Consider the following 26,775-nt stretch of genomic DNA (forward strand, 5'->3'; position numbering starts at 1 on the left):
GAGGGGCACTAGGCCGGGCGCCTTCCCCGCCCCGCCAGCCTCGTGTCAAACCCGCATGCCTTTCCCGGGGCTGGTGAGGCGGCGAGACGGGTGCCGGTAAGAGACAGGAAGGTTTCCGTGGCTGCGCTCAGCCCACGGCGGTCGCCTCGCCCCCGAGGAGCCGGGGGAGCTCTGGCTGCGGCCGCGCCCTGACGGGAGGCGCCGCGCGGGGGCGCCACCCACCGAAGCACCGGCTTCTCCCGCCGCCACCGCCGTCACGCGCCCATCTGCCTCCGCGGCCCTGAGGCGCCGCCAGCGCTCCCAGCCCGGGGCCCCCCTACCCCGGCCCTTGCCTCGGGAAACGCGCCCGCGGGTCGGTCCGTGGCCGGGGACTGCCGCGCAGCCGCTCTCAGCCCTCCGCCCCTGCCCGGTGCGGCCCGGCACAGGCCCCTCGTGCCCTACGCCGGCCCGTCGCGAAGAGGCGCGCAGCTCCGCCCGACCCCGTCAGGCGCTGGCTCGCGCCCCGCCCCGTCACCTGACTGCCGGCGACGCGCCCGGCCCTGGTTTACGCCGCGCCTCGCCGCCCCCTCCTCTTCTCTCTCCTCCCGGTGGGCTGCGCCCGGCGTGTGGTGGGGTCCGCCTCCGCCATGGTGCTGGAGTCGGTGGTGGCGGATCTGCTGAACCGCTTCCTGGGCGACTATGTGGAGAACCTGAACAAGTCTCAGCTCAAGCTGGGCATATGGGGGGGTAAGGAAACCCCTTTCCTCTCCCGCCTTGTCTGCGCAGTGCCGTGGGGCTGCCGCTGTCACCGGGGGCGGGTGCTTTCTCGCGGCGGGGAGCGGGTCTCGTTGGCTGCAGTCCTCCGCGAGGGGTTGGCGGGCTGTGGGACAACTGTTCCCTTTCAGGGGAGGACCGTCTGTGGGTTTGTGGCCCCGTGTGAGGAGAGGGCGAGCTGCGGAGCTGCGGCCCTCCGCGAGGGACTGTCGGCCAGTCTGTGGCCGCGGACCTACCCCACTCTCCTTTCCCGCCGTGAGGGGCGGGCGGTCTGTGGGCTGCGGCCCCCCGTGAAGGGCGGTCAGTCAGTCTGTGGCCTCGGAACCCGCCTCGCTCCCCGTAATGGGCAGTCGGTAGTTCTGCGCCCCTGGCCTGTGACCCTCCCTCCTCGTGAGGACGGTCGGCCCATCGGGTCGGTCTGTGGGGCTGCGGTTGCCAGCGGTGGTGGCGCCCCCCCGTGGCGGGCTCTCTCTGGCGGCGCGCGCAGGCGCCGGCTGTGAGGTCTGCCTGTGAGGGGAGCTGGAGCGAGGTCCCCGCGCAGTTACAGGGCGGCAGGTTGTGGGGGGAGCAAGAGCAAAGTTAGGGTCTCCCTTCATACGAGGCGGGTGCCTGAGTAGCTTGCGAGCTGCGGCAGTCGCTCCGAGAGGCGAGGCGTGGGCGCTCGTCGCTGGCCTCGGAGTGCTCTGAGGCAGGAATCCGTCGGCAAGGACACCCCTTCCTTTTTTTTTGTTTTTTTTTTCCTTCTTCTTTTTCTTCCTCTTATTTTCGAGAGTATACTGAGTGGAAGCACGAGTGTGCCGTCGGGTCTGTCTGCGGTGCGGCAGAGCGTGGGGTTGCTCATGCATTGTGGCCTCAGGAGGAGGGGAGGGCTTGGTTGCAGTACAGCTGATGAGGTTCTTGGGGAGTTATGTTTTTCACCTGATAATTTATTGGTGTAAATCAGGTGTATTAAAAGATTTCACAGTGCAATTTCAGTTTGCTACCCTGTAGGCATGAAAAAAACCCAGTTGAAGTACTGTCTAGAGAAGGCTGGCTATTTTATATGCCTTCTATATATAAAGGATGAGACTTTTCTTGTCATCTTAATTTTGCTCTTGCCATGGTGGTAAGTGTATTGACATTTATAAATTATTAATATCTATATTAAAATGGAATATAGCTCTAAGGAACCTGGCATTAAAACACTGAGATATATTATATGTCCTTTCCTCAGGTATAATTCTGACAGTGCTCCCTTTGGAAATCCTATTATCTTGCCTATGTCAGGAAAAGTTAATGTGTTTGTGACCGTAGGCATGCGTTTCTGTGGCTCTCTGATTAATGATTTTCCTGTTATGTAAAATCTTCAAAAACAAGATAGAATTTTCCTAGTATACGCTATGTTGATAGAACTGTAATTATCATTCACAACAAAGCGAATAATAAGAAAGATTTCCTGTGATTATAGGTGTATTTAGTAGAGTAGAAACATGCAGATGTCTAAGTTGGTGATATTTCTGTAATCTCTTCTGCCATTAAATTTTGTCTGAATAATCAGTGTTCAATGACTCTTACAAATTAGACATTTACTGTGCTATTTTGTAACTGGAGTAAGGTTTTCAAATTTTATCCACGTGTACTTGGGACAGTTGTAGATGTGTTCCTTGTTCCAACTTACGTAATAGTTGAAGTCACTTCTCTTTTTCTTCTAAATAGGTAATGTGGCACTTGACAATTTACAGATAAAGGAGAATGCATTAGTAAGTATTCTAATAATTTTAAAGTTGTTTTTATATGTCTAGAGATTAATTAACAGGAGAAAATATTACTTACTGTAGTCTAATGTTACACAGTATGCCTTCTTTATTGGCTATTGGAAGTAAGTCCTTGGTTAACTGCTTCTAATTTTGCTCATGTTACTGGAACAGAGAAAGGAAAGAAGCTATGGTTGAAAAGGTAAGTGTGCTCCTTCAGAAGAGAAAAATAACTTCTGAGAAGTTAGCAGTTGGGTTTTGAAGTGAGTTTCCCAGTGTTTTATGCATGCATATACAACCTTTGAGGCTTGAAATGATAAAACTTTAAATAAGGTATTGGTGTATTTCTGTTACCTTTTTGGTCACCCAGTACAACTTAAAGGATTTAATTTCTGCTGTGACTGCACCTGTATAATCATATGAGCTGGTCTGATGAGCCGAGGCCAACGGTATGAGATTCAGCAAGGCCAAGTGCCAGATCCTGTACTTGGGTCACAACAACCCCCTGCAACGCTACAGGTTTGGGGAAGAGTGGCTGGAAAGCTGCCTGGTAGAAAAGGCATTAAGATGTGTACTTTCTGAAAGTAAATATAGTTATTCGATGCTTCATTCTGTTCCTTTTAAAATAGGAATGATGAGTGAAGGAAAAACAAGAAATAACTTGAAATAAGTACCCATATTTTCATCTGAAAAAAAACTTGGCTGATTTTTATGTTCTTTAATTGAGCTAATGAATACCTGTACTACTGAGAGAATCTTACTGCAATCTTTAGTGTGCCTCAAACTTCTCTAGAAAGAACTGTTACTCTTCCGTGAATTGAAAACATCTTGGATCTTTGTATGACTTAATCATTGGTTTCTCTTTATTGCTCTGAAATTTCATATTTAACCTGCCCATTTCATCAATTTCTGATAACTTTGTTGTACTTTAAAACTCTAGATACAAATATCTTTGTAATCTGGTAGTTAAAATAAAAAAAAAGGAAGAATGTGTTATCTAGTTTATACATGTCTTTCCTTCTTATGATGACAGCAAGGTTGATTACAATTCTAGCAATTCTGATTTACAAAAACACAGACTGACCAGGGCTGAAAGACAGGAATGTGACATGCTCCAACTTTTTCTCTTCTAGTTTGTCTGCTGCTGTCTGGATTACTTATGTTTTCCTCTGAAGGTTTTCCATTAGAAAATAAATCAGTTTTTAATTTCTGTATATAGATACAGTACTTCTCAAATGTAAGAAAAAAAAAAAGTCCTTAGGAAAAAGGGAGATGAGCAAATAGTTACTTTTAGTGTTATGGTTGCCAAGTCAATTTTTTTCCTTAGTCATAGTAAAAGACCATTTCATTAAAAAGGAAGTTTGTCAGACCTCAGTCAAAATTTAGGATTCAACTCATGCAAAATCAACTTAAGAAGACGAGTTTAAGATTTCTAGAATAAAATTCTACAAAATTATTTTACAAATGGATTCTTAGGCACCTTGAAAATGTAACCGTTTTTCCCCCAAAATATGTTAGAGGGAGTTTGCTGACACAAAGTGCTGAAGTGTCATTCTGTGGAATATTTCATCTTTGGGGCTGTTGTTTTGGTTTGTGTGGCTTCAGCTATAAAAATACAGAAGTATAATGGGGCCGTTGCTATTAATGTTCCTTTTTTACTGTGTTAAAAACTTGTAGTGGTGATAGTAATGAATACTTTCCAATTGATTTCTTCGGCTTTATCCTATTTTTCAATCATAATGAAAAATGACTGATGACAAACTATGACTTTATACTCTTTAGCAACCTGTTACATGCTTCTTATCTTAGATTACCATCAAAAAGCTTGAACTCTGAGCTTCTTTACTTGTGAATTTGTATCTAGTATCCAGTTGGTCATAGCTCTTAAAACCTTCAAAGCTAATATTGGCTGTTTCTTCTCAGTTATAGTCTTGGAGGATTTTCAGTAAATCATCTTTTTTTCATGTTAACATCCAACCTCAATGCTCTCATGGTTTTTAATTTATGTTAATATATTGTCTTTAGTTTCTAGTATTTCCTTAATTCCCCACCCCGTGGAATTTAATATTCTGAAAACTAATTTTTCAAGGTCAAACTCATGGTCCTAGCCTTTCAGTAGGCCAAACTGAGCTAGTGCCCCTTAGAATTCAGCTGTGGGTCATAAACGCAGTATTAAATGGAATGTATTTGGTTGCTGGTAGGTGCTTCTGCATGACTGCTCCTGGCTCTATCAAGTAGAGATCTTTGTTTACTCTCACAATTTGTTTCAACCTCTTCTTAAGCCTATCCTTACGACTAAAACCAAGGTTTAGAGATCAAACTATTTTAAGTGAGTCTGTTTTCTCTTTCTCTCCTGATATATTTCAATGAAAAATAAAAACTGAGAGGAAAGCTTCCAGTTAAGCTTACTGACCAGATTTTTAACGTGCAGTAGCCTGCAGGAAGAAATATTTGGGAGGTACTGAAGAGTTGTTGTCATCAGGAAGAATTTAAAGCATAAGGAAAAATTTCTAGGACTATGCAGTTATAACCAGAAAAGCAATAAATATTCCATAGCTCTTGCTTTTTAGTTGTTTCTTTGAGGCGCTAAAAAAGAAAAAGCCATGGAAATATTGTCAGAAGTTTAGTCACTTTTAATTAAAAGTTAGTTGATGTTCGGCTCTTAATTGCAGCTCAGAATGCTTTTTAAAAACTGGAAAACTGGCAGAGATGTGAATTTGGATATTAACCTTCTTTTCTGGAGCAGCCCTGTTAAATGTTCTTAAGTTGTTGGAAAAGTGGTGGTCAAGGTTGTTTTCTAGTACATGGGAAGAGAGAAGTGGTTAGTATCTGTCTCATTTTGGAAAATGGGTTTGTTTTTTATAATCTTTGAGATTAAGATTTTTCTTCAGGTCTCTGAATTGTGATTAATTTATTTGAAAATAATACTGAAGGGCAAGACAGTTCTGGAATCTTGATGTTTTAACTTTTTTTTCCATCTTTTTTTAGTTATTTAATTTCTCCTACTTCTTTACTTTGTCCCTCTTCTTATATTCTTCGTATTCCTGTGGTTATATTCCTGCTTTTGCTGTACACTATATAGGAGAGATACTTTGAGAGGTTTTAATTGGTGGTAATAATTGTTCACTTGTCACATGTTCCGCATCTTTATGAGCCTATCTTGTTCTTGATGTTTGGCAGGCATTTTGCAAAGAACTCAGTGTTGTTAGTGAGACTTTTTATATGTTTGTAAATACTAAGTGCTAGTATCAAAAAGGAAAGACCTATGTGGCAAATTAATAAAAATGTAAAATTCTTGTATACAGATAAAGTTTTACTTTTTAGTAACTTTTGGAGCGAGGCATTATCATACTTGCAGGAGAGAATTGCCAGAAACGTGTAAATGCTTTGTTTTAAGGCTTTCTACAAGCCTAGTCATGTTTATGGATTCCTGAGTTCATGTGAGTATTGCTAAATAGTTACATCTGTCACACAGAGAACTGTTTCTGTTCTGGAACTTCAGTTCTGGGAAAATAGTTTTAACAGAAGTAAAGATAATTTTGCTGTATACACCAGCTTATCTTTAAAATACATGGTTCTGTTAATACTTTTTTTTTTCTTTACAGAGTGAACTGGATATACCTTTTAGAATAAAAGTTGGTCAGATAGGTAAGTGTTTGTTTCAGTGTAAGTCTTGAAATGGAAATGTTAGTACAAGCCTTAAGATCAGTCCTGCCTCTGAAATTCTTTTATCAAGCTTTCTTTAGAGATCTCTGTAATCATACTTGCTGTTGAAACTAGTATAGAAGTCTAATATGACTGCCCTGGATGAATCATAAAATGTTATCTGGAAAGCCCTGTTTGTGTAAATTTACAGGCTGGTATGAAAAACACGTCTGAGAGGTTCTTCCGAGATACATGGGTGATCAAGGGAGCTGTTTGCTATAGGCAGAATGTGTGTGGCTCTTTAAAGGACAGATTAGGAATATGAAGAATTTAAGTAAGATTCCTGAAACTGGCAAACATGACAAGGGTTTAGGAATTCTTAGATATATGCTTTTTTAAAAATTCCTTTCCCTGCTAGTCAGCATTGCTTTTTTGTATGAAACATCTGTTGGAGACGAATGTGTGTTGTATTTCTTCTTCTACTTCCCTGGGAACATCATGTTTATCCCAGTGAATTGAACTCCAGTCATTATCTCAGGTTTTGATCTGATTTCTTGCTTAAGTCTATGGCTTATATTTTCTCTGAATGCATTTTATCACTTCAAGTGCTTTATAAAATGTTTAGGCCCGTATGATTTCTCCTTACTTTCTAAGGTGTTTAGGACATGTAGATATAGGTCTAATGCTCTTTGGTGCCTGAGGTGGTGGTTGGGCTAAGCACAGTGTCGATTTTTGTTTTGATGTAACTGTATCTGCTTCATTTAGATAAACTTACTCTGAAGATTCCTTGGAAGAATCTCTATGGTGAGGCAGTTGTTGCAACTCTAGAAGGCTTGTATCTTCTAATAGTTCCTGGAGCAAGTACGTAAACTCTTCAACAACACAATTAAATAATGGAAGAGAAAAATATCTACGGGTACCATGTAATTGAGTATATAATAGCAAGTAGTTCACGTAAGCTCTCATTTTTACCTTCTGTTCCTTCAAGGAAATTTCTAGACAAATGCTGGCAAGTTAGTGGAAGAAGAGTGGGAGAAAACAGAACCTGTTGCTTTTAGGGAAATCCTTGGTTGTATCTATTCCAAGTTCAGCTCAGCAGCCAAGTTTCCTCTGCAGTGTGCTTATCCTGAATCCACTTTTCTGGCATGGTTTAGATCTTTTGGCTGTTGTGTGATACAGTTTGTCTGCTTCTAACTGACAGAAATCAAAAGTAGTAATTCCATTAGAACTGTTTTTAGGGAGAGGGAAGAGGATCAAAGAACTTGATTAGTTTTCTTGGAAGTCAGAACCTCTGGTATATTAAGAAAACTTGCAAGTTTCTAGAGCGTCAAATATATGTGTAGTAGAACTTATAAACCTGCATTATATTGCACAGACCACACTTAAGGGTCTGAATTTCTGTGGAAGGGCTCTCCTATGAAGTAATGCTTCAATGTTGGTATGATCCTTTTGTGCCTTACTGTGTAAAAATAGCAATTTCAGAGGCTGGATGCAGCTTTCAGCAATTAAATCTAGAATAGCCTTTATCTCAAACAAGGTGCTTTGCAACATAATGTTCAGTGTGGTGTGCATTGCTTGATTATGCATTTCTATAACCTGAAATTTAGGATTAAATTTATCCCAACTTGGCTTGCAGGCATTAAATATGATGCAGAGAAGGAAGAAAAATACTTGCAGGATAATAAACAAAAGGAACTGGCAAGAATTGAGGAAGCCTTGCAGAAAGCGGCAGAAAAAGGTGCTGAGTTAATAATACAAATCTCCATTGGAATTTGAAGACTTGGGCTGTGCTATGAAAGGAAAGTCCAGTTTTGTGATTGACTTAATAAATTTTGGGTTTTTTTTCAAGTGTCTAGGTAATCTTACTGCAGTGCTTTGAAAAGTGTTTTTCCTCTAAAGCTTGAAAGAAATGTTACTTGTTTTGTTTACCGTTCATTTGTCCAGTCAGCTTCCATTGGAAATGGGAATTTGATAATCTGGTATGTCTTCCCTCACCCCCCGCCCTTAAAGCTCTAGGGGAACAGGACCAAAGACAGAAACTGCATTGCATGAGGCTACTGTTGTTATCTTGCTGTAGAGCTTCAGTAATGGATGTTTAATAATATGTTTTAGAGTTGTTCTTTGCTTAAATGGAACTTTAAGGAGAGTGGTAAGATTTGTAAATTTTTACTTCAACAATAATGCTTTGGTTCCACTTTCTGCTGTCCTTTTATGGTGTACTGTGTTTTGACTGGTTTGAGAAATGAGACTGTCTTGAGCAGGAAATAGTTCATGACACAAGAAAACAATTGAATATGAACATAGGACACTTTACTTAAACTTTTGATGTAGGTTAATAAAAAAATTTTAAACTTTCAATTATAGGTTAAAATAATTGATAATTTCAGTGCAGTTAACCTCATTGTGGGTTTTGGTGTTTTTATTTGGCTGGGTTTTTATGGCAACAAATATCTTTAATGAAATTATGGTATAAAATAGGCTTGTTTGGACAGAAATCAAGCTCAGAACCAATGACAGGTAACTACATATGGTAGAGGAAAAAGTTATTACTGGAATTTTTGTCTGAAGTGAGACCTGTTTGTTGGGTGGTATAATGGTTCTTAAGATGCATCTCTAGGATACCTGTAATGCTGCAAGTCATTTGCCTTGGAAAAGTTACTGAAAATGAGATGATGCTTAGAACGCTTGGAAAAAGGTAGTTTGATTGTAATCTCTTTGCTTATTTAATTTTCCAGTTATAGGACTCACTACTGCCGTATTTGTGATTTGCAAGTTTGAGATGTACATTTGCACTTTCCTTCAAACAGTAATCTGGCAATCTGTTTACAGTGAAGAAAGGAGCCTTGTTTTATTTCTTGTCTTAGCTCTCATACATTTTCTGGCATATTAAAGACAACTTCAGTGAATGAATTTTGCACCCACTCCTTAATACTGGGGCAAAGTAATGTTCATAGAGGTTTAACCTTGGTTATGCAGGACTTGGATACTCTAAATCAGCAGTGTTTCAGCCATTATTCTTCGCACTAGTTGCAATGGGATGAAGGGATAATACAACAAGAGTTAAACCTAATGGGCACTGCTTGAGGAATTTCAATTCTGGAACTTTATATAATTAAGAGTGAGTCTGTGCACCTGTGAGAATCATATTTTTTTTTTGAATGAAACTTACTACATCCAGCACTTGTAAGGCTTTGGGGGAAAAAAAAATCGTGTAAAAATGATACTTCAGTAGCTCAACTCCTTTTATAAAGAACTTGAATTAGATTTAGTCATGTTTTGCAGTTTTAAACTTTCAGCCCCATGAAGGAAAAGTTAGAGGTACATTCAAATTGGATTATTTTAAACTGTAGTTATCCTCTCAGTCATACTGCAGCATGATCCTTATGGGTCCCTTCCAACTTGAGATATTCTGTGATCATATCTCAGGGGTAGCTATTGGTGTTTCTGGTGTTGTACTAGAATATTGTACTCAGGAGGACTTGTGTAGTTCTTGCATGAGCAGATCCCTTACTTTTGCTAGATACAGAAGTCTTAGGGCCCAAGTTGCTCTACTGCACCATAAAGTTCTACATAAAGTGCATACAATAGCTGATGAAGATCTGGCAAATATATTGAATAGAAAGTTATCAGGGTCCATGAATTCTCAGCTGCATTTGTTTTTCTGATTAGTACTCTCCTTAATATATTTAGAATCTTGATTCAGTACTTGCATTTATTTAAGAGTCTCTTAGCATAAACAGTCCTGGGGATGTTTTCTTTAGACATGTTATTCAAATACTGAGCAAAATGGTCATGTCACTGTGCGGTTAGTGTAGTGTGGGGAAGTGATAACAAACTCTGCTGACACAACAAGTTGACAAAACATTATTTTCTGTTTTCTAAGCTATTAAAATCTGTCAGTATCGAAACTCATATAGGGAGACCAAATCTTGCAATTCTTGTCTTTTGCTGGTTATAAGTAAAATGAAAATTGCATAATTTGCTTATGTAGATAATCTTTGAAACTAGATATTCTGAAGTGACTCTGGCTGTCAGATACTGTAAAAGAAATACTAATGTGTCATATAAGTTTTATAAACTTAACATTAAATCAGGAGCCGATTTCCTTCTTTTAAACAAAATGAATTTTTTTGGTTATTTGCTGCCATGTGGACCAAGGCACTCATTCACAAGATACCTTGTATGGGTTGGAGAGTCTGATTTACAAAGACATCAAGCCTGGTGGGTATGCATGGTTACATTTTGCACGTGCATGATGGGTATGCAGCTTAGATTTTTTGACACCCCCCCACCCCCCAAAGCAGCCAAATGTAGAAATGAGAAAACAATACTTGTTTGGTAAGCATCCACCTATTGGTGGTTCTAGAAGTAAGACTTTAATAACTGTGGATTTAAGTGGAAACTTGCAATGACTAGTCCTGTCTTAATTGAGTGGCTGTTCAAGAAGACTAAGAGACCATTTAGAGAGATTTTCATCAGCTATGTTGAGCTCAAGAGTGTTGTAAAATGCTGGCAACGTTCTACTGTAGTTTTAAAACACTGTCTTTAGGTGTTTTGAGAATAGAAGGTAATTACCCTTACTTAAAGTGTCAGGGCTTAAGATACTGGAAGTTCAGCCTGTCTTGAAACTGTGGACATGCAAGATGAGCCATAGCAGATCGAAGGCATTTAGCATGCTTTTCCCTGGTTCTGTTTATCTGGATTGCTCTCAAGTTAGGCAAGGAAACAGTTTCCATTGAAATTCAGAGGAACTGTTATTACGTTGTACCTGCTGTATTTTTATCTTCTTGAAGCAGATTTTCAGAAATTTATTCTTATGCAAAATTACTTAGTGGGTTTTTATCTGTGTGCAGCTTTAGAATGAGCTTAAAATCATACGTTTAGTTTCTCTATAGTAATGGATGCGGGTAATTGAGAAAATCATGTTGCCTTAATTGTGTCACACATGGGAGTGAAAGCCTGAGAACTACAAATTCGATAGTAAGTGAAGGAAGCTGTCTTTTTTAGAGTATCATTTATAGAGGATTACTTGTACTGTTAAAAGGAACTGTCAAAAAGAAAATGTTGTTTCTATTTGGCATAATTTTTCCTTTCTGCTATTTGTAAGGTGATCACCTTACCTGCAAGACAGGTTGAAATCTTGGCAGGTGCTTTTTCCTCCTTTGTTTGAACAGGCATGCAAATTACATAACTCTGGGGGAAAACTTATTTTTAAATACACTATTGCACTTGCTTCCTTCTTGCTTTAGTGACATACACCCTTCTCATGCTGCAACTTCATAAAGTTAAGCACAGGCAGCCTGATTGCTCAGTTCTTTTCCCCTATATGGCCAGAGAAGGGAAACAAACAATGCAACTCACCAAACTGGTTTTCTGTAGACATGTAGAAAAATGTGAGCATTAATTTAATTCATGAAATGGTTGTGATTGTGTGGGTCATAATGTGTGTGTAAATAATAGAATCTAATTTCATATAAAGCTTTTAAAGAATCATAATTTTGTATGCTTTTTTTGCAGTTACTGGTATCATTCTTTCAGATGGCTTTCATACTGTACTGTTGATTAGCATGAGAATCATATTGAAAAGTGCTCTTTGGGTTTCCATGTACATCTCAAATATAACTTGGAAGTTATGCCCTTGTATGGTAAAAGCCTCTTCTGGATTTAAACTTCCATATTTTTTTATTTTTTATTTTCCCCCACATGTTCAGTTATGACAATTATGCCTTTGCCTGAGGTCATTAAATAAAAACCATCCACTTGGGTTACGGAAAAGCTTATTCACCAGACTTTCCGATAAGCACACATGGCTCTGTTTCTAGCTCTCTTTTGTACAAAAGTGATCTGGAATTGTATTATGCAATGCACTCATGAAGAAGTCTGGGTATATATTTGCTGAGAAGCCTGGTGATCATTAGTAATTCCTTAAACTCTTGAGATGTTATATAAGGAATGTGTGAAAGTTGAATTAAATGCCTTGACCTTACAATTGGCAGGACCACTGATCCAGTAGAAATTTGTATACCTTTTACTGGCTGCTTAGTTCACTTGGGCTTTGAACTTCAGTGACTTAAAAAGGAGAGAAAAAACAAAACCAAGGCTTCACTTGCTTCCTTGAAAGTGAATTTAGGTATACATAAGTAATGAAAATAAGGCTCTGTGCTATGAGAAGTAGCTGACTGCTTCCTTAACAGATATGAAATTCTTTAAAAGCTTTTAATGAGACCTTACTCAGGCATTCTGCTTTAAGACAAGCTAAACTTTCTTCTGTCTTTTCTTACGTTTTCTTACACTTCTGCTTTACTAACTTGAATTTTATACTTTTCCCAAAAAATTGCTTGCACTGAAAAAGGACGTAAGCGTAAAAAGTATAAAAAGCGTTTTAAGAGACCCTTTAAAGGTCATGATCACTCAAAAGGTGGGTAAAGGTTATGGCTTTTAACTGTTTTAAGATTTTTTTTTTCTTTATTTTCTGTTTCGATTAGTTTTTCTTAATTTTGGATATACATCCACTGATGCCTTTTTTTTCCCCCTCCTGTTTGAAAGAGAGGACATAGATTGGAGAGAGCTCTTTTTTGCTGTTTATCTGTTCTCTGGACCCAGTGAGACTGAAGAGAGTCCTTGTTTCTCTCTACCTGGATAGCTGTGACTGTTTCTTCAACTTGAGCTATCTGTAGTATTTCCAACAAAAATGTACACATTTGGTAGGCTGATTAGTGGCACTACACTGTGACTGTTGGAAAAACTGCATGTGGAAGATATACCTGTTTGTCTAATTTTTGTAATATTCCAGTAACAGCTATGTAAATCTGATGCTATGCTGATGATATAGCAGTAAACAGTCTTTTTCAGTACCTTTTAGCTTCTATTCTAAATAGCTAGCATAGTGTTATGACTGATATTTTGGCAAAAATGAAATCGATGTTTTTTCCCAGGAGGATAAATCATTGTTTGTAAGTACCAAGCCATGCAGGTCTTCAGTATTAGCATGTGACTAAGAATGGGTTGCCATATCCCATGGGGTTGTATTGTTAAATATTTGATCTTGGAGGAAGCTGCAGCATAGGCTTGTAATTGGAGTCAAAACTTTGTGGGGACCCTAGATAAGCTTTGTGAGGTATCAAAATTTTATTGCTGCTGGTAGCTGCATCTGGCTGGAAAAATGTTAATGGGTTGCCAGCTTGCACTTGAAGGTCATGAAGCTTCAATAAGCACTTCTGCCTTTTTTTTTTTTTCCCCTTTATCAGTATTGTATTGGTTTCTGTTAATAGGGAGTGGGAGTTGTGAAGAAATCATTAATAGGAGGAAATCAGTTGCATGTAAAAGTGGTATAATGTTTTTGTTTCTTCTGAGTTCCTGCTTAATTTTTTACTTGAAATGCTCTCTTGACTAAAATAGTGTTATAGCATGTTCAATAGCAAAGTCTTTTCATTTTTAGAGGAATCTCCTGAACCTCTCTCAGAGCTTAGGAAGAAAAAAAAAAAAATCCTAATTTTTGTAGCAAGATAAACCAAGTTATACATCTGTGGTGTTCAGCATGCATTGCATATTAAAAAAGTTACAAACAGTAAAAGTAAGCCGAGAAGTCAAACTTGGAGTGCAACCCTAAACTTAATCAAAACCTGTAGTCCTTCTTTCTCTCTGCTTGGATAACCATGACTGTTTCTTCAACTTGAGCCATCTGTAACATTTCCAACAAAAATGTACAAGTTGGGTAGGCTGATTAGTGGCATCCGCTGGGATAGCCACTTTGTAAGGTAGATACTGAAAAAGACAAGGAAGCCTGTAAAGATAGCTAGAGAACAAACAGCTCATCTATCCATATTTTAGGTTAAATGTTAAGGTGCTCAGACTTGAGAGAAATTTTTTAGAGTTATGTCATTAAATAATGAGGGATTGTAAATATTGCCCCCCACCTTGGCATGCATACGTTTGTCTTGGGTGGAATGCTGAAATTCTGTGGGTATGCAACTTCCACTACCCTATCTTGTTCAGCGTAAGTTGAGTATCAGTACTTTGCATGGCAAAGTCTGATATGGACCTAGCTTAAATGGTCACAGTATAAGTCCAGTATGGAAGAAATGGAATATTTGAGAGTAACTGTTCGTTTTCACTTGTGATATGCCAGCTTTTTAACTTTTTCAGGCAGTGTTGTATGAAAGACACTAATAGACTGGTATCTTGTTGTGCAAGTATCATCTTCACCTGGTTATTCAAGGGTATTTTGTGCTAAATTACACTGACTTACCTATTTGCTTTGAAAACCCTAGTTAATTGCTGAGGGATACTTATGAGAGTACTTTTTACTTTGGAAGGAGTGGGGAGAAGTATGTTAAACAAGAACTTGCTGTAGGCTAAACTGTTCTGGCTGAAACTTAGAAATTTTCTTCTGGTTGTGTTGTACACACACAGCTAACATCACGTCTTCAGAATATGGATGTACAGAAAAGGAAAAACGTGCAAATATGTAATCTAAATAAGCAAAACCTTAAATGTTAGGTATTCGTATTAGAATAAACATTAAATTTACATTAGTATAGTTGTTGGTGTGGTTAAACTCAAAATGCAACTACAACACTGAATACTTTTTTTTTAAATTACTGTTTTAGACAAACCAAAGGAGGAGAAGAAAGATACTTTCTTAGAAAAGCTTGCAACTCAAGTTATAAAAAATGTGCAAGTCAAAATCACAGGCATTCATGTTAAATACGAAGATGATGTAAGTAACTGGAGCATTTTCTTTTCATTTTAAATTGGACTCCAGAGCAGTCCTGATTGCCTAGTCCATAGGCAATCTGTTATCTGCCACCTTGAAAAAGTGGCTGTGGTTTCTTCTGCACCTCTTCAAATCAAGTAGCCCAGATATGACTGAAAGCCAGAAATATTTTCAATATGTGAAATCGATATTCTCTCTTTTGCCTTGTCCAGTGGTGCCTCGCTCACTAAATGTGCATGGTGGCTGTTCATCATATGTTAGTGTGTGCAGCTGATGTACAGAATTTTTCAGTGTCCTGGGTGAAGTCCAGAATGGCAGAAACTGGTGGGGTTACAGATGAGTTGGAAGGCAAATAATTGAGAACACTTAATTGGTAAATGAGAAGGATTATATGAACAAAAGTGGTATTATTCCAGCCTGCTCCCATTTTTCCTTTAGGAAAATGATAAAGCAGTTTGTGATGAGATAATTGAATGTAAAAGAAAAGCATTGCATATAGAGTATTTCTCAAACCTATTTTGGGACTGTTTTCAGAGACACTAAATTTAAAAAGGTGGGAGGAATGGAAGTCATAAAATGATAGAACTGATTGAGGTGTGGTACTTTGTAGTTCTTAGTTCTTTCCTGTATGAAGATTTTAGAAGTCAAAAGGAAATTTTCAGCTTGAATTGAAGTCTTAAGTCTTTACATTACAGCCATACTAGTCTTGGCCCAACTTAGGGAAGGGTTCCAAGAATGCTTCAGCTAGAATAATTAACCAAAGGAAGATCCTCAAAACAGCTCAGGATTTCAATCAACTTTAAATGATACATCTCTGTCTGCAGCAAGAGAAATAAATAGCTGTTATTTTTCTGGTTTTGCAGATCACAGATCCACAGTGTCCGATTTCTTTGGGAATGACATTGGGCGAGCTTAGTTTACTGGTAATGTATGTGTGTGCATGCGAGTTGTTCTGTTTTCAATTTACTCATCTTTGGAGTAGCGGAAGGGAAAAGTAACGAATTAAGACAGTATAATGAAAGTATGCATACAGCTGGAAGCGCAGACAATCTTATTTGTGCAAATAGTGCTTAAAGTTTGTGCAAGTAGAAGGGAAAATTATTGAGGAACATCACACTCTCTGATACTAGTGATTTGTTCTTAGGATCCAAATGATCTTTAAAATGGAATATATTTACTTTCAAAAGGCAGGTTATTTCCAGGCTTAATAAATAAACTAGGGCAAACATTACATCATGATGACAAAGAATTTGGTATTTTGCCAGGCCTTTTAAGTAATGGTGGGGGGAAAGTTTCAGCTAACTCTTGTTTTCCCTTAGATGTTAAGGATTTTATGGGTAGGAGAAGGAGTTGAAAATCAAAATAAACTGACAAATTTTATGTTAGATTTTGACTTGTGTGTATGCAGTCTAGAGGAGCTAGCTTCAGTAATCAGGTAGCACCAAAATTATGCATTCTATGCTTGAAAGCATAGGATAGAACTGCTAATCTGTCAAGATGCAAAGAATGACTTGTATCACTTTTGAACTTGTAGACAACAAATGAGAATTGGACACCTTCTATTCTGAATGAAGCTGCAAAAATAATATACAAGGTAATGTGTAGTTTGTTTGGTTTGTGGTTTGGGTTTTTTTCCCTACACAAGAGAGCAACTGATCATGGAGAGAAATAATCGGGGGGGTTCTCAATAAAAATTGGATAGTTTGCTTTGCAAATTCTCCTATTTTTCATAATTTTGCTGTGTGTTTAAACAGAATTAGAGCACAAATAACTGGCTTTATGTAAGGCATAACTTTCAACTTCATGGTTTAAATTTCTCTTAAATACAAACACTGATCCCCTCATTAAATGCATTATACAGCAAATCTGCATGGTAACTGATTTCAAATAGGTTGTTAAATAGCCATTTCCTCCTCTAGTTTGTTTGCCTAATGTAATTGGGATTCTGGTAACTAAGCAGTTTCTCTGTTCTCCCTGCCCCACAACCCTATGCTGAAAGGAGTACACAAAGATCTTAGAAATTATAGGAATGATATAAGAAGGGTTTAATAGCCCTAGCTTCTTTGTTAGGCCAAATACTGGTTTTGTGTACACTTGCCCCGCAATCCAGAGTCATATTTAACAGATGTGCATGAACTTGCATGAAGAACTTGCTTTTTAGCAATTCAATTTTCACTTCAAAAATATTATTATAAGATTAAATACATCTGAATGCTAATGGTGGATTTGCTTTCATTTGTTTTGTGTTTTCACAAGTGGAAAGCTAAGTTCATAGAAGAGGTTGAATACTGAGTATGGAATCCATTGAATGTTTTCTTTCCTGTGCAGCTTTTGTGCCTGGACAGCCTCAGTGCTTATTGGAACATACACAGCAAAATGTATTATCATGGCTCCCGTGAACAAATACTGGTAATGTAGAAGAAAATGCATTAAGCGCTACTATGTTCTATAGCTGTTCAAAACTACACCATACTAATTTCCGCTCTGCTTCTCACGCTTATGGTCAACTGTATTCTGATACCACGGTCCTATGTTAATCCATTGCACTATTGATAGCTAATAATTTGTTGTGACCTTCATATGTTATTAACCCCTGTAGGTTTTAGGAGCTGTGTCTGTAAAGTCATGTTCTGTTGGCATATTCATTTCTACTTTGTGCTGTTTACCCAGTGCTGTTTACTAAATATCTGGACTATATGAGCTATTACGTAGCTACTGTAATGAAAAAGGCAAAGTTGAGATAGTAAATGAGCATAGAATTAATAAAAATTCAGAATATTAGATCTTTATCAGAACAGGAACTTGTGTCACATGTTATTCAGATTACTTAAGATGCATGGCTGAAATGAACCGATAGAGTGAAGCCAGATAGAAGAACAAGATGTTAAAACAAAAAGGTTTTTTTTGCTTTTTAATAAACTGAAGCTTAGGTAGGTAGGTATCCATTGTCAGACATAAATAAAAAATATCTGAAAATAGTAATTACAGGGTAAGAATAAAATCAAATTTGCAGGGACACACACAGAGGACAGGACACGCTTCTTGGAGGCTATATCTAGCTTTTTCTGATTGATTCACGTTTTTGAGTTGCTGTTATCTAGGTGAGTAGTGGAATACTGCAACTTGTAATATTGTAAGTGTGTGAAGTACTTGTTTTGCTTTCATTACATTACTGTGTTACCCTCTAAGTTTTATGTTCCCAGAAGAGGAACTAAGAACTTTGACAGTATGAATAGGGTAGTTATATAGACGTAAATCATGGCTACGTGCACACATCCTCTTTCTGTATGATAGCTCAGGACTTCAGAGTTGCAAAAGCACCATTACTGTTAAGAAGTTTATTTCAGATGTCCACTTCATTCATGTGGTTAAAAGAGCTCATTTTTAGGTTATAAGAAACAGTTAGTTATTCTAGTGAGCTTTTGGGTAGTTCATTACTGAAATCTTAAGTTCTGAAAGTAAATTTTAGAATGGATTGTGAAAACAGTCCTTACCAAGGAGATTTGAACTTACTGTTTACTAAGCTGCAAGTGAAGATGCTGGTGTGATTTTGTTGAACTTTTTATGTATCAGGAAGTACCACTTTCTGTTCCATCATCAAGCAAGTTTTTAACAGGTCCTTTCTGAAAGAATTGGGACTTTTGCTCTCTGTGACTGTAAAATGGAGTTGCCTGTTTCCAAAGCCTGGTGCATGTCCTGCATGTAAACTTTTCTTTGAGTGCTGAGACAGAGCAATTCCAGTGTAGCAAATAGTGTCCAGTATTCTGACCACCTATTAACTTGAAGTATCTCACCACTTGCAGTTTTTCCAGTTCTTGAAATCGTTAGTAAATTTGGTGCTGCATACTAGTATTACTTTGCATACTGGCATCATCTCCGTTATTTGGATTTTTTTGCATCTTTTGACTGATGACTTCTTTTAGTTTAAATCTGTCAATTGTGATTAGTTGTCTTTGTGTCCTTGTGTCTAAAAGGGGAAGAGAGGGAGAGCAGGAATAAGCTCAGAACACATCTGAGAAGATTTGAAGAAGCACAGGGGAAGAATGGAATTCATCATGGGCATAAAATTACTTGTGTAAACCTTCTCTCCCACTTGTTAAGTCCTCTCTACTTCAGAATCTTAAAACCAATACAGGAACTGAACAAATAGGAAATAACATGTCTTGTTTAGTAACATTATCTGTATTAAATACCTGAATATATTTTGTATGCAATTTTTAGTGTAGCTTGTTTCCTAGAAAGCTAGATCTTCCAACCAGACAGGCTGTTTTGGTCTTAATTTTAAGCAGCATTATGAGGAAGTCAGATTGATGGTAGTAGCTAATTGGTCTATGTTGTAGTAAGAATAAGCTGTGTAATCTGTAGCAATCTGTTACTTTTGTACAACAGTCTTCATATTTAAATAACATGAGTATATGGCTGGTTGTGAGATTAGCTGTTTTATACTTAATCTTATTGAAATTTAGCTTTTATTAATATAGATCAGCAGACCGGAAAGAGGTCAAAATACATGTATTTTTAATGAGAAAGTGTACCTTGTATAAAATACAAGCCAGCTTTAAAATGAGGAACTGGGAAAAGGATTAGGTTGAAGAAATTTGTAGCAACAAAATATTTTCCTTGTAAAAACAACTCTTCATAATGATAGTCTTTATAAATTACAGTGGGAACAAGCACTTCATCTGCCTTCATGCAGTAGCTAATATGTACATTTTCCTAAAAGCAGACCTCCTGCTTTAACTGTGCCGTTGCAATTCTGAAACTGGATAAAATGTTTGGGCACAAATACAGCATTCTCAATAAATTGCTGAAGAATTACAGCATAAGACAGACCTCATTTTTTAATTTAAACTCAGTTCTAGCGTGATTTTTTAGGCCTCTTGGGCTGTTCTGTTATTTTCCTGACTTCTGTCTGTCTGTAATTCCTCTCATACCTGCAGAATACCAGAAGGCTCACATGGCTCCTTATGTGCTAAAAATGAGAAAGGGTACAATGTGAATAGATATTCCTGGTACCTTCAAGGAGTTTAAAAACAAATGCTTGATCTACTATGCTACGTGTTTGAATGTACACGAGCTACATGCTTCTAAATTAACACATGTTAGTTGTTAGTGCAAGATTTAAACAGAAGTTGAATAAAAACTGTACAAACCTTCCACTTCATATGAGAAACTTAGAGTTCTTTTTAATCTGGCATATTTAAACCCTTCACTCTTAAGTGCTTGTGCTACATGAGCTTTTCCACTTAGGGAAAGGAGGCCCTTGCAAAATACATGTGAACGTAAGTTGGTCTACTCAAAGCTTAGAGAACTGTAAGCAAGTAATACTCTTCAGCAATTATTAGACAGTTTCATATTCCTTTACAGGATCAGCTGAAAAGAGGAATTCCTTGTAGCGCTAACCAACCTCAAGACTACCAGTATAGTAAGTAAGCTAGCAATGAGTGAATATAAACTGTTCTGAGCATGTTAGTATACAACAGCCTGACCTGATCGTGAAGGCACGCCTATACTAATTTTATTTTACAAAAGCCTGAAGATAACCGAACGTATGAGAGCTTGTATGCTGTTTGACTACTGCTGGGGTATCTTAATTTTTGTTAAGAATTGCATCCTCATTCTGTGCATCTTGAGCATACATATTATCAGCACAAAGTGGATGATATATCAGAAGGTGGAAATAAGTATTTGTAAGATGGCTTCCCATATTTTATTTGTAAACATAAAGTTGATCTCAATTTTTTTTATCTTTCAGTTTTTAGACCAGTATCAGCCTCTGCAAGACTGTATATCAACCCCTATGCAGAAGTAGAACTCAAAACTCCCAAGCTTGAGTGTAATGTAGAAGTACAGAGAATTGCCATTGAATTCACTAAACCCCAAGTAAGCTGGCTTGGTATCTGTTATCACCCATTTCAGAGTTTGTGATGAACTGTAGGATGTTTTTGTTGGAAGACATTCTTCTTTGGGAATTTTCTGCTTATATGCTAGAAGACTGTCTAAACTATTTAGCAGTGACTGTGGGAATAGTTATTTTCCCTTTGTGTAACAGTCACTTCCTGGTGCTAGATCCTGACATTCTGACCTTGTTATCTGTGGACCCTCTGGATCTGATCTGTATTCAACCCTTCCAATAGCATTCCTTTCACATAGAGAATGGAATCATTCTTACGAGTAGTCCTAAGTTTCTAAAACTTTAAGTCAACGCTATAACTGTAGAGATGCCAAGATACAGGCAAGGGTGGGAATGAATGGAGTGTACTGGCTTTGGCGACAAAGTCTGCAGAAATACCAGGGAACTCATTTAGCTCCCCAGCAACGTTGGTGGTTTCATTTATTCAGTAATTTACAGTAAGCTTGCTAGATAGCTTTTTAGCTGTTATTGATGTCAGAGTGAAATACGAGTTCAGAACAGTACTGATAAGGTTAACTAATGCAAAGGCAGTTCTAAAATTGGGGAACCTGTGTATTCACAAATGAAGAGAATATGATTGGTTTGAGAACCTGAGACTGTGCTGAGCAAGCCAACAGAAATACAAATTGGTTTTGTTTTTTATGGAAACCAGAGGTTCATATGGTGGTGTCCTTAGAGAGCAACGGGTATAGTTGGTCTACTTTTACATACTGATGAAAATGCATAGGCTTAAATTTACTTATAGTTTGGGGAATACTGAAGACCATGATATGCATGTGCTTCAAGCACTACATGCAACAAAATCTGAACCTCTGCTAAGAAACTTGGTTTTCTGTGTTTAGTACCTCAGCATGATAGACCTTCTGGAGTCCATAGACTACATGGTTCGCAATGCACCATACAGAAGATTTAGGCCAAATGTATCTCTCCATAAAAATGCCAGACAATGGTAAGCTGCATACGTTCGTGCATTCTTTGGGAGATGCTAGAGTCCTCTCCAGGCTCTATGTTCTCCTTTGGGGTTAAATGCAGTTTTAAAACTAGATCACATAGATCATTATGTGTTTCACAGAACTTTGCTTAGCCAAGTAGAAAAGGCTTGCAGAAGAGAACGCATGAAAGAACCACGTGATGAAAATCTGACTTGCAAAGCTAACCCTAGTCCCCAAAATCTCTGAACAAAATGCCGATGTACCCTCCAGAGGCTAGAATATAGTTTTAGAAAGATTAAAGAAAAAAAATATGCAAAGGGAAACATGTATGTCAACTGTAATTTTTAAAGGTTTGAGTTGATAGACATTTTTGTGGATTTTTTTTTCTAAGCACTAACTGATGCTGATAATCAAAGTGCTTCAGTGTACTTAGTGCTGTTACAGCCCAAATTTGCAAAGAGGATGCAGATTTATAGCTCTTAAGGCATTAAATATAAGCCCTCAGTCCACTTTTCAAAAGTTTTTATAAAATTTTTAATGATTTCAACATCAAAGTAACTCAAATGACAAGTGGTAAATGAAGTGTTTGCAGATTAATAAACTACCTCTGCAACTTTTAAGTTGTAATACACAGACAAAATAGGAGGTTGCTTACAGCTGTGGAATTATTGTAGGTGGAAATATGCAGGTAACAGTGTTCTTGAAGTTCACATCAGAAGACATACTCAAATGTGGTCATGGAGTAACATAAAACAACATAGGCAGCTTCTGAAGACTTACAAAAATATATACAAGAACAAGCTGACACAGAGTAAACTGTCAGAAGAAACACAGAGGCAAATTCAGGTATGTGTTTTTTCTCTTTGGAGAAAGTATGTTTTGGTCTCTTTAGTAAATAATTCTTTAAATACACATGACAGTGATCAAGGTTGGTGATTTTACAAGAGTGCAAGAGTTCTGTGGAAATACCATTTTAATCTGAAGTGTAAACTTTAGTGGAAAGAAAGAAAATACTAGTAAAGTGCCATTTAAATAAACCCTTTTTGGCTGCAGATTAATGAACTTGGATGCATGTAATCAAGTGCAAGATTAATCTATTTTAAAAAAAAATTAGACTGCCTAACATCAGGTTTTATCTTCTAGTGAACTTTGTGGGGGGTGGTATACCCTTAAAAGAAAGGAGCAGGTGTAGAAAGTAATTAGAGTGTAAGTTCGAAGGAGTGGGTAGAGAATTTGTAGTGGTGAGCCTTTCTTAAATGTGTTTGCGGCAAATGATTTCATCGTACGTTTTTACAGAACCTTGAAAGAAAGCTTGATGTCTTCAATATAATCTTAGCAAGACAACAAGCACAAGTTGAGGTAAGAAATAATTTTTGTTCAATAATATTGTAACACTTCAAATAAGATGGTTTTGTCATGATAGTATCTTCAAAAAAAAATTGTGCTGGTGAGTGTGATAGGGTAGGGAGGTGGGAAGGCAAGTTTCCTATTCTCCAGGACAAGAGTAAATCAATTTCTGAACTGGAAACCAGTTCCAAAAACCTACCAGTGTGTGTGCACGGTGTTAACTGCTACCCACTTTGTACCATTCAGGCAATTGTAGAAGGGTGATGATTTAATGTTTCTTTTCTCCCTTTGGCTTCTGTTATTTCCAGACTGGTTCTGTAGCTGTTCAAGATCAAACATGTACAGCTGTTCCCATCCTATCTACACCTTTAGATACTCTTTTTAGGGGACAGCCAATCTAATTAAAAGACAGCTCTGAGAGAATTGTTAAAAGGTAGATGAAGTTTCTAGTTGCATTTTATTTTGGAAATAATTTGTGACACTTAACAAGGAGTTGCATGTTATAACATTATGAAAAGTGTTGTATTTGTAGTTAAGATCAAAACCACCTGGCAAACTGAGAACAGTTGTCTTGTGAGAAGCACGCTACTGGTAGCTATTTTCATAATATGAAAATTAATCTCTAGTTGCATCATATAATTAACTGTTCATGCCAATGTAGCTCCAGTGTTTGTCTATACCTCTGGAATATATGTAAAATGAAAAAATAGTAATGACTTTTCTTATTTTTTGAGATGTTTGTGGTCAGACCTTGATTTTTAAAATGTAAAGTGAAAACCTGAGTACAAATAAGTTTTAAGTACATGTAATGGTACAGGATTAGTCTTCGTGTTTGTTAGTACTAGATTTAAGGAATTAAATTGGTTCTTGTGTCCTCTTAAATACTGCCTTTTCATGTGGTTCCTGCCCTTTTGTAGTCTAAATGCCAGGGAAATGTGTAGGAAAAAGGCCGTCCAAAGTAAAAGTAACATATTTTCATGCACATGTGCACACACATACAGACACTCCCCACCCCGATCCTTATTTTGCTTATGTCTGGTGGGTCAAAGTGATCTTAATCCTTTGTGGGGTGGCATTACTGTCCGTCGATCAAATGTCTGTTCAGCATGCATATGTGCATACATTATTTACAGAAAAATAAAATACATAGTAATTCTATTAATTATGTATTTTAATATCTGGATTGTAGACAATAAGATCAGGACAAAAACTACTGAAGAAGAAAACCACTGAAGGAGAAAAAAAAAGCGGAGGATGGTTTGGTGGTTTCTGGGGTAAAAGAGAAACCAGGAAGAAGGAAGATGAAGAATCACCTGTTCCTGAAAGTAGGTGTAGACTGTAATGCACTAACTTCTATAGAGACTTTAAGTTTTTAGATACATTAAGAAGAAAGTTATAGTATGTTTTGCTTCCTACTGTGCAGAAGGAAAGAGTATGGCATAAACAGCGTGATGTAGTATTGATCCATTTTATAGTATTACTTACTGTTAATGAATATTGAGCTGACAAATACGGCATACTTCTGAAATGGCCATAAGCATTTCAGAACCTTGGTAAGGAGAATAGTATCAAGCTCATAGCTGTAGTGTAATAGGCGACAGTTGGAGTACTGGTCCAGACAGCAAAACACCAGAATGCAGAGATTTGTTCTAATAGTGCTTCTCAAATCTATTTTAATCATTGGGAATTATGGGTACTCTTGTAATATAAATTATACTGATTTCTGTGCTACTTATGTAATGCCATATATGAAGATTACTTCTGTGTAAGTTATTTTACAATATAGAATCTCGTGCAATATGAAGAATCAAAGAAATGTGTCAGCAAAACTTAAGTACAGTAGAAAACAAATGGGAGGAAAAATGCTTATCATTACTAATTCAACTGCAAGCTTTTTTGGGTTTTTGGTTTTTAGCTATTGATGAATTAATGTCACCAGAAGAGAAAGCTAAGCTTTTTACTGCTATTGGATATAGTGACAGCTCCCATCACCTTTCCTTACCAAAGCAGGTAAGCAACTTCTTATGGGGATGGTTTAAAAAAACCCTGAAAACCAACCAAGCAAAAAACTGTTCTGATGCATATTAACCATATGCATCATATGCATATGATGCATGTTAAGATAAGCAGTAGTATGTGTGTCCGTGCAAGTCAAATCTGTTGAATGTACAAAGACTAAAAAAAAAAATTTTTTTTAAAAATCAGAAAACACGAAGAATGGCTAATGTTTTCTTTAGTGGTGTTCTGCCTTGTGCACAACCCTAATCTGGAGTGATATAGATGTAATAGAAACTGGATGATAGATACTTATTTGTAACTTGGAAGAGAATAAAAATGCTAACTGTAAATGTAAAAGCATTCCATATTAGCTTTTTCATTGCATCTATTTCTTGCTACCTGTTGTAGTGAAAACTAAATTAGTCTGTATGGTCTTTTTTGTTTGGTTGTTTTTTCTGTCTTTTTTTTAATTCAAAGTTGGTTTGATTCTGATAATTGAGTAGTTGTTTATATAAAGGTGAACATTAGCATGTGATTTTTCCTGTCTGACCCAATGTTTATAACTTTCAGGGATGCTTTTGTTAGAAGGATCATGTTATGCTTCTAATAAAATGTTTCTCTTAGTGATTAATATTAGGAGTTTTCAGTTGGTTTTTTTCTACTATACAAAGGAAAGCATAAAATTAAAAAAGCACTTTTGTAACATATTTTTTGGCTTACTAAGCAAAGGATTAAATGATAAAACTTTATAGGTAGAGCATTTTTGAGAGGGTTTATAGAAAGAAAGCTAGAAAGTAGACAGCTAAGAAAATATGAAATGGTAATGTTTCTTTCAGTATATTTATTTTCTGTGGGCAACTACTACGTTGTTGTTTTAAAACAACTACTACGTTGTTGTTTTAAATCTTGATGTGACTGGGTGGTTCTGCTCTAAGTTGCTCCTCACTTACAGAAGCATTTTGTACATTAAAAATGTTTCCTTCAAGGAGGATGTTGTCTCTTCTCCCAATGGGCCTCTTCACTCCCCAACCCAACACTCCAACTTTCCAACCTTGTGTATATTTGTTAAAATTTAATTATTAGAAGCTTACATGTGCCTAAATCAGGGAAGTTCAGGATTGTTTGAGTGGCAAAATGGAGGCCTGTGTGCTATTGTATGAGCTTGTGTTCTTGTCAAAATGCAAAGAGCAGAGCAGCAGCAAGCATCTCTTACCAGCAAAGAGACACAGGCCAAACAGTGCCCAGTACTGGTGCTTTTTTTTTCTTTTCTGTTTCATGCTTTTCTTGCTAACCTGTGTAGAAGAACTTCCATTTTTAGACCAAATTCCACTTAGACAAAACAGATGTAAAGGTACTCATCTCTTTCAGTACCCTGAAGAAAGGTGCAGGCTTCAAATTGAGATAAGAAGTATTATTTGATTCTTCTTAGGTTGCTGATTGACACAGTCATAAAATGGTACGTGTGTCAGGAAGCCAGAACCCTTTCTTGACAAGGTTGAGAGATGACATTCAGTAGCAAGACTGACAAAGGTGTATATGAATGTTTTCTAAAATTTAGTTATTTGATGGGATTATGATGATTTTGTTTGTTGATCTTGCTAGCTCTCTACTGAGTGTAGTTTAGCTATGCTTGCTTTCCTGTTTTTAAAAAAAACTTCCCTGAATCCTGAAAAGAGATATGGACTATATCTGCTCTGCATTTCTTGTAATACACTGTTTTATGTTAAAGAAATGATT

At 37.6% G+C, this 26,775-nt stretch overlaps 1 protein-coding gene across 5 annotated transcripts in view; it reads left to right on the forward strand.

Annotated features, from left to right (window-relative positions):
* The first annotated feature begins 497 nt into the window (after window positions 1-497).
* VPS13C (vacuolar protein sorting 13 homolog C) overlaps window positions 498-26,775 on the forward strand; it is a 98,180-nt gene continuing 71,902 nt past the window's right edge. For 2 of the 5 annotated variants that reach the window (XR_012837516.1, XM_075765042.1), the window contains exons 1-17: window positions 505-726; window positions 2,449-2,492; window positions 6,092-6,134; window positions 6,897-6,992; window positions 7,768-7,869; window positions 10,290-10,352; window positions 14,741-14,850; window positions 15,711-15,770; window positions 16,382-16,441; window positions 17,176-17,256; window positions 20,215-20,272; window positions 20,603-20,730; window positions 21,604-21,710; window positions 22,368-22,539; window positions 22,990-23,052; window positions 24,230-24,365; window positions 24,956-25,050. Coding sequence is in view for 4 of the 5 variants with exons in the window: in XM_075765042.1 (XP_075621157.1) it covers window positions 627-726; window positions 2,449-2,492; window positions 6,092-6,134; window positions 6,897-6,992; window positions 7,768-7,869; window positions 10,290-10,352; window positions 14,741-14,850; window positions 15,711-15,770; window positions 16,382-16,441; window positions 17,176-17,256; window positions 20,215-20,272; window positions 20,603-20,730; window positions 21,604-21,710; window positions 22,368-22,539; window positions 22,990-23,052; window positions 24,230-24,365; window positions 24,956-25,050 (1,518 nt within the window). In the remaining variant the exon portion in view is untranslated. Of the gene's footprint in view, window positions 727-2,448; window positions 2,493-6,091; window positions 6,135-6,896; window positions 6,993-7,767; window positions 7,870-10,289; window positions 10,353-12,483; window positions 12,550-14,740; window positions 14,851-15,710; window positions 15,776-16,381; window positions 16,442-17,175; window positions 17,257-20,214; window positions 20,273-20,602; window positions 20,731-21,603; window positions 21,711-22,367; window positions 22,540-22,989; window positions 23,053-24,229; window positions 24,366-24,955; window positions 25,051-26,775 lie in introns of those variants that run through there. The other 3 variants (XM_075765045.1, XM_075765043.1, XM_075765044.1) reach the window with 3 other exon arrangements.

Source organism: Balearica regulorum, chromosome 12, assembly GCF_011004875.1.
Source record: "Balearica regulorum gibbericeps isolate bBalReg1 chromosome 12, bBalReg1.pri, whole genome shotgun sequence".
NCBI classification, from domain to species: domain Eukaryota; kingdom Metazoa; phylum Chordata; class Aves; order Gruiformes; family Gruidae; genus Balearica; species Balearica regulorum.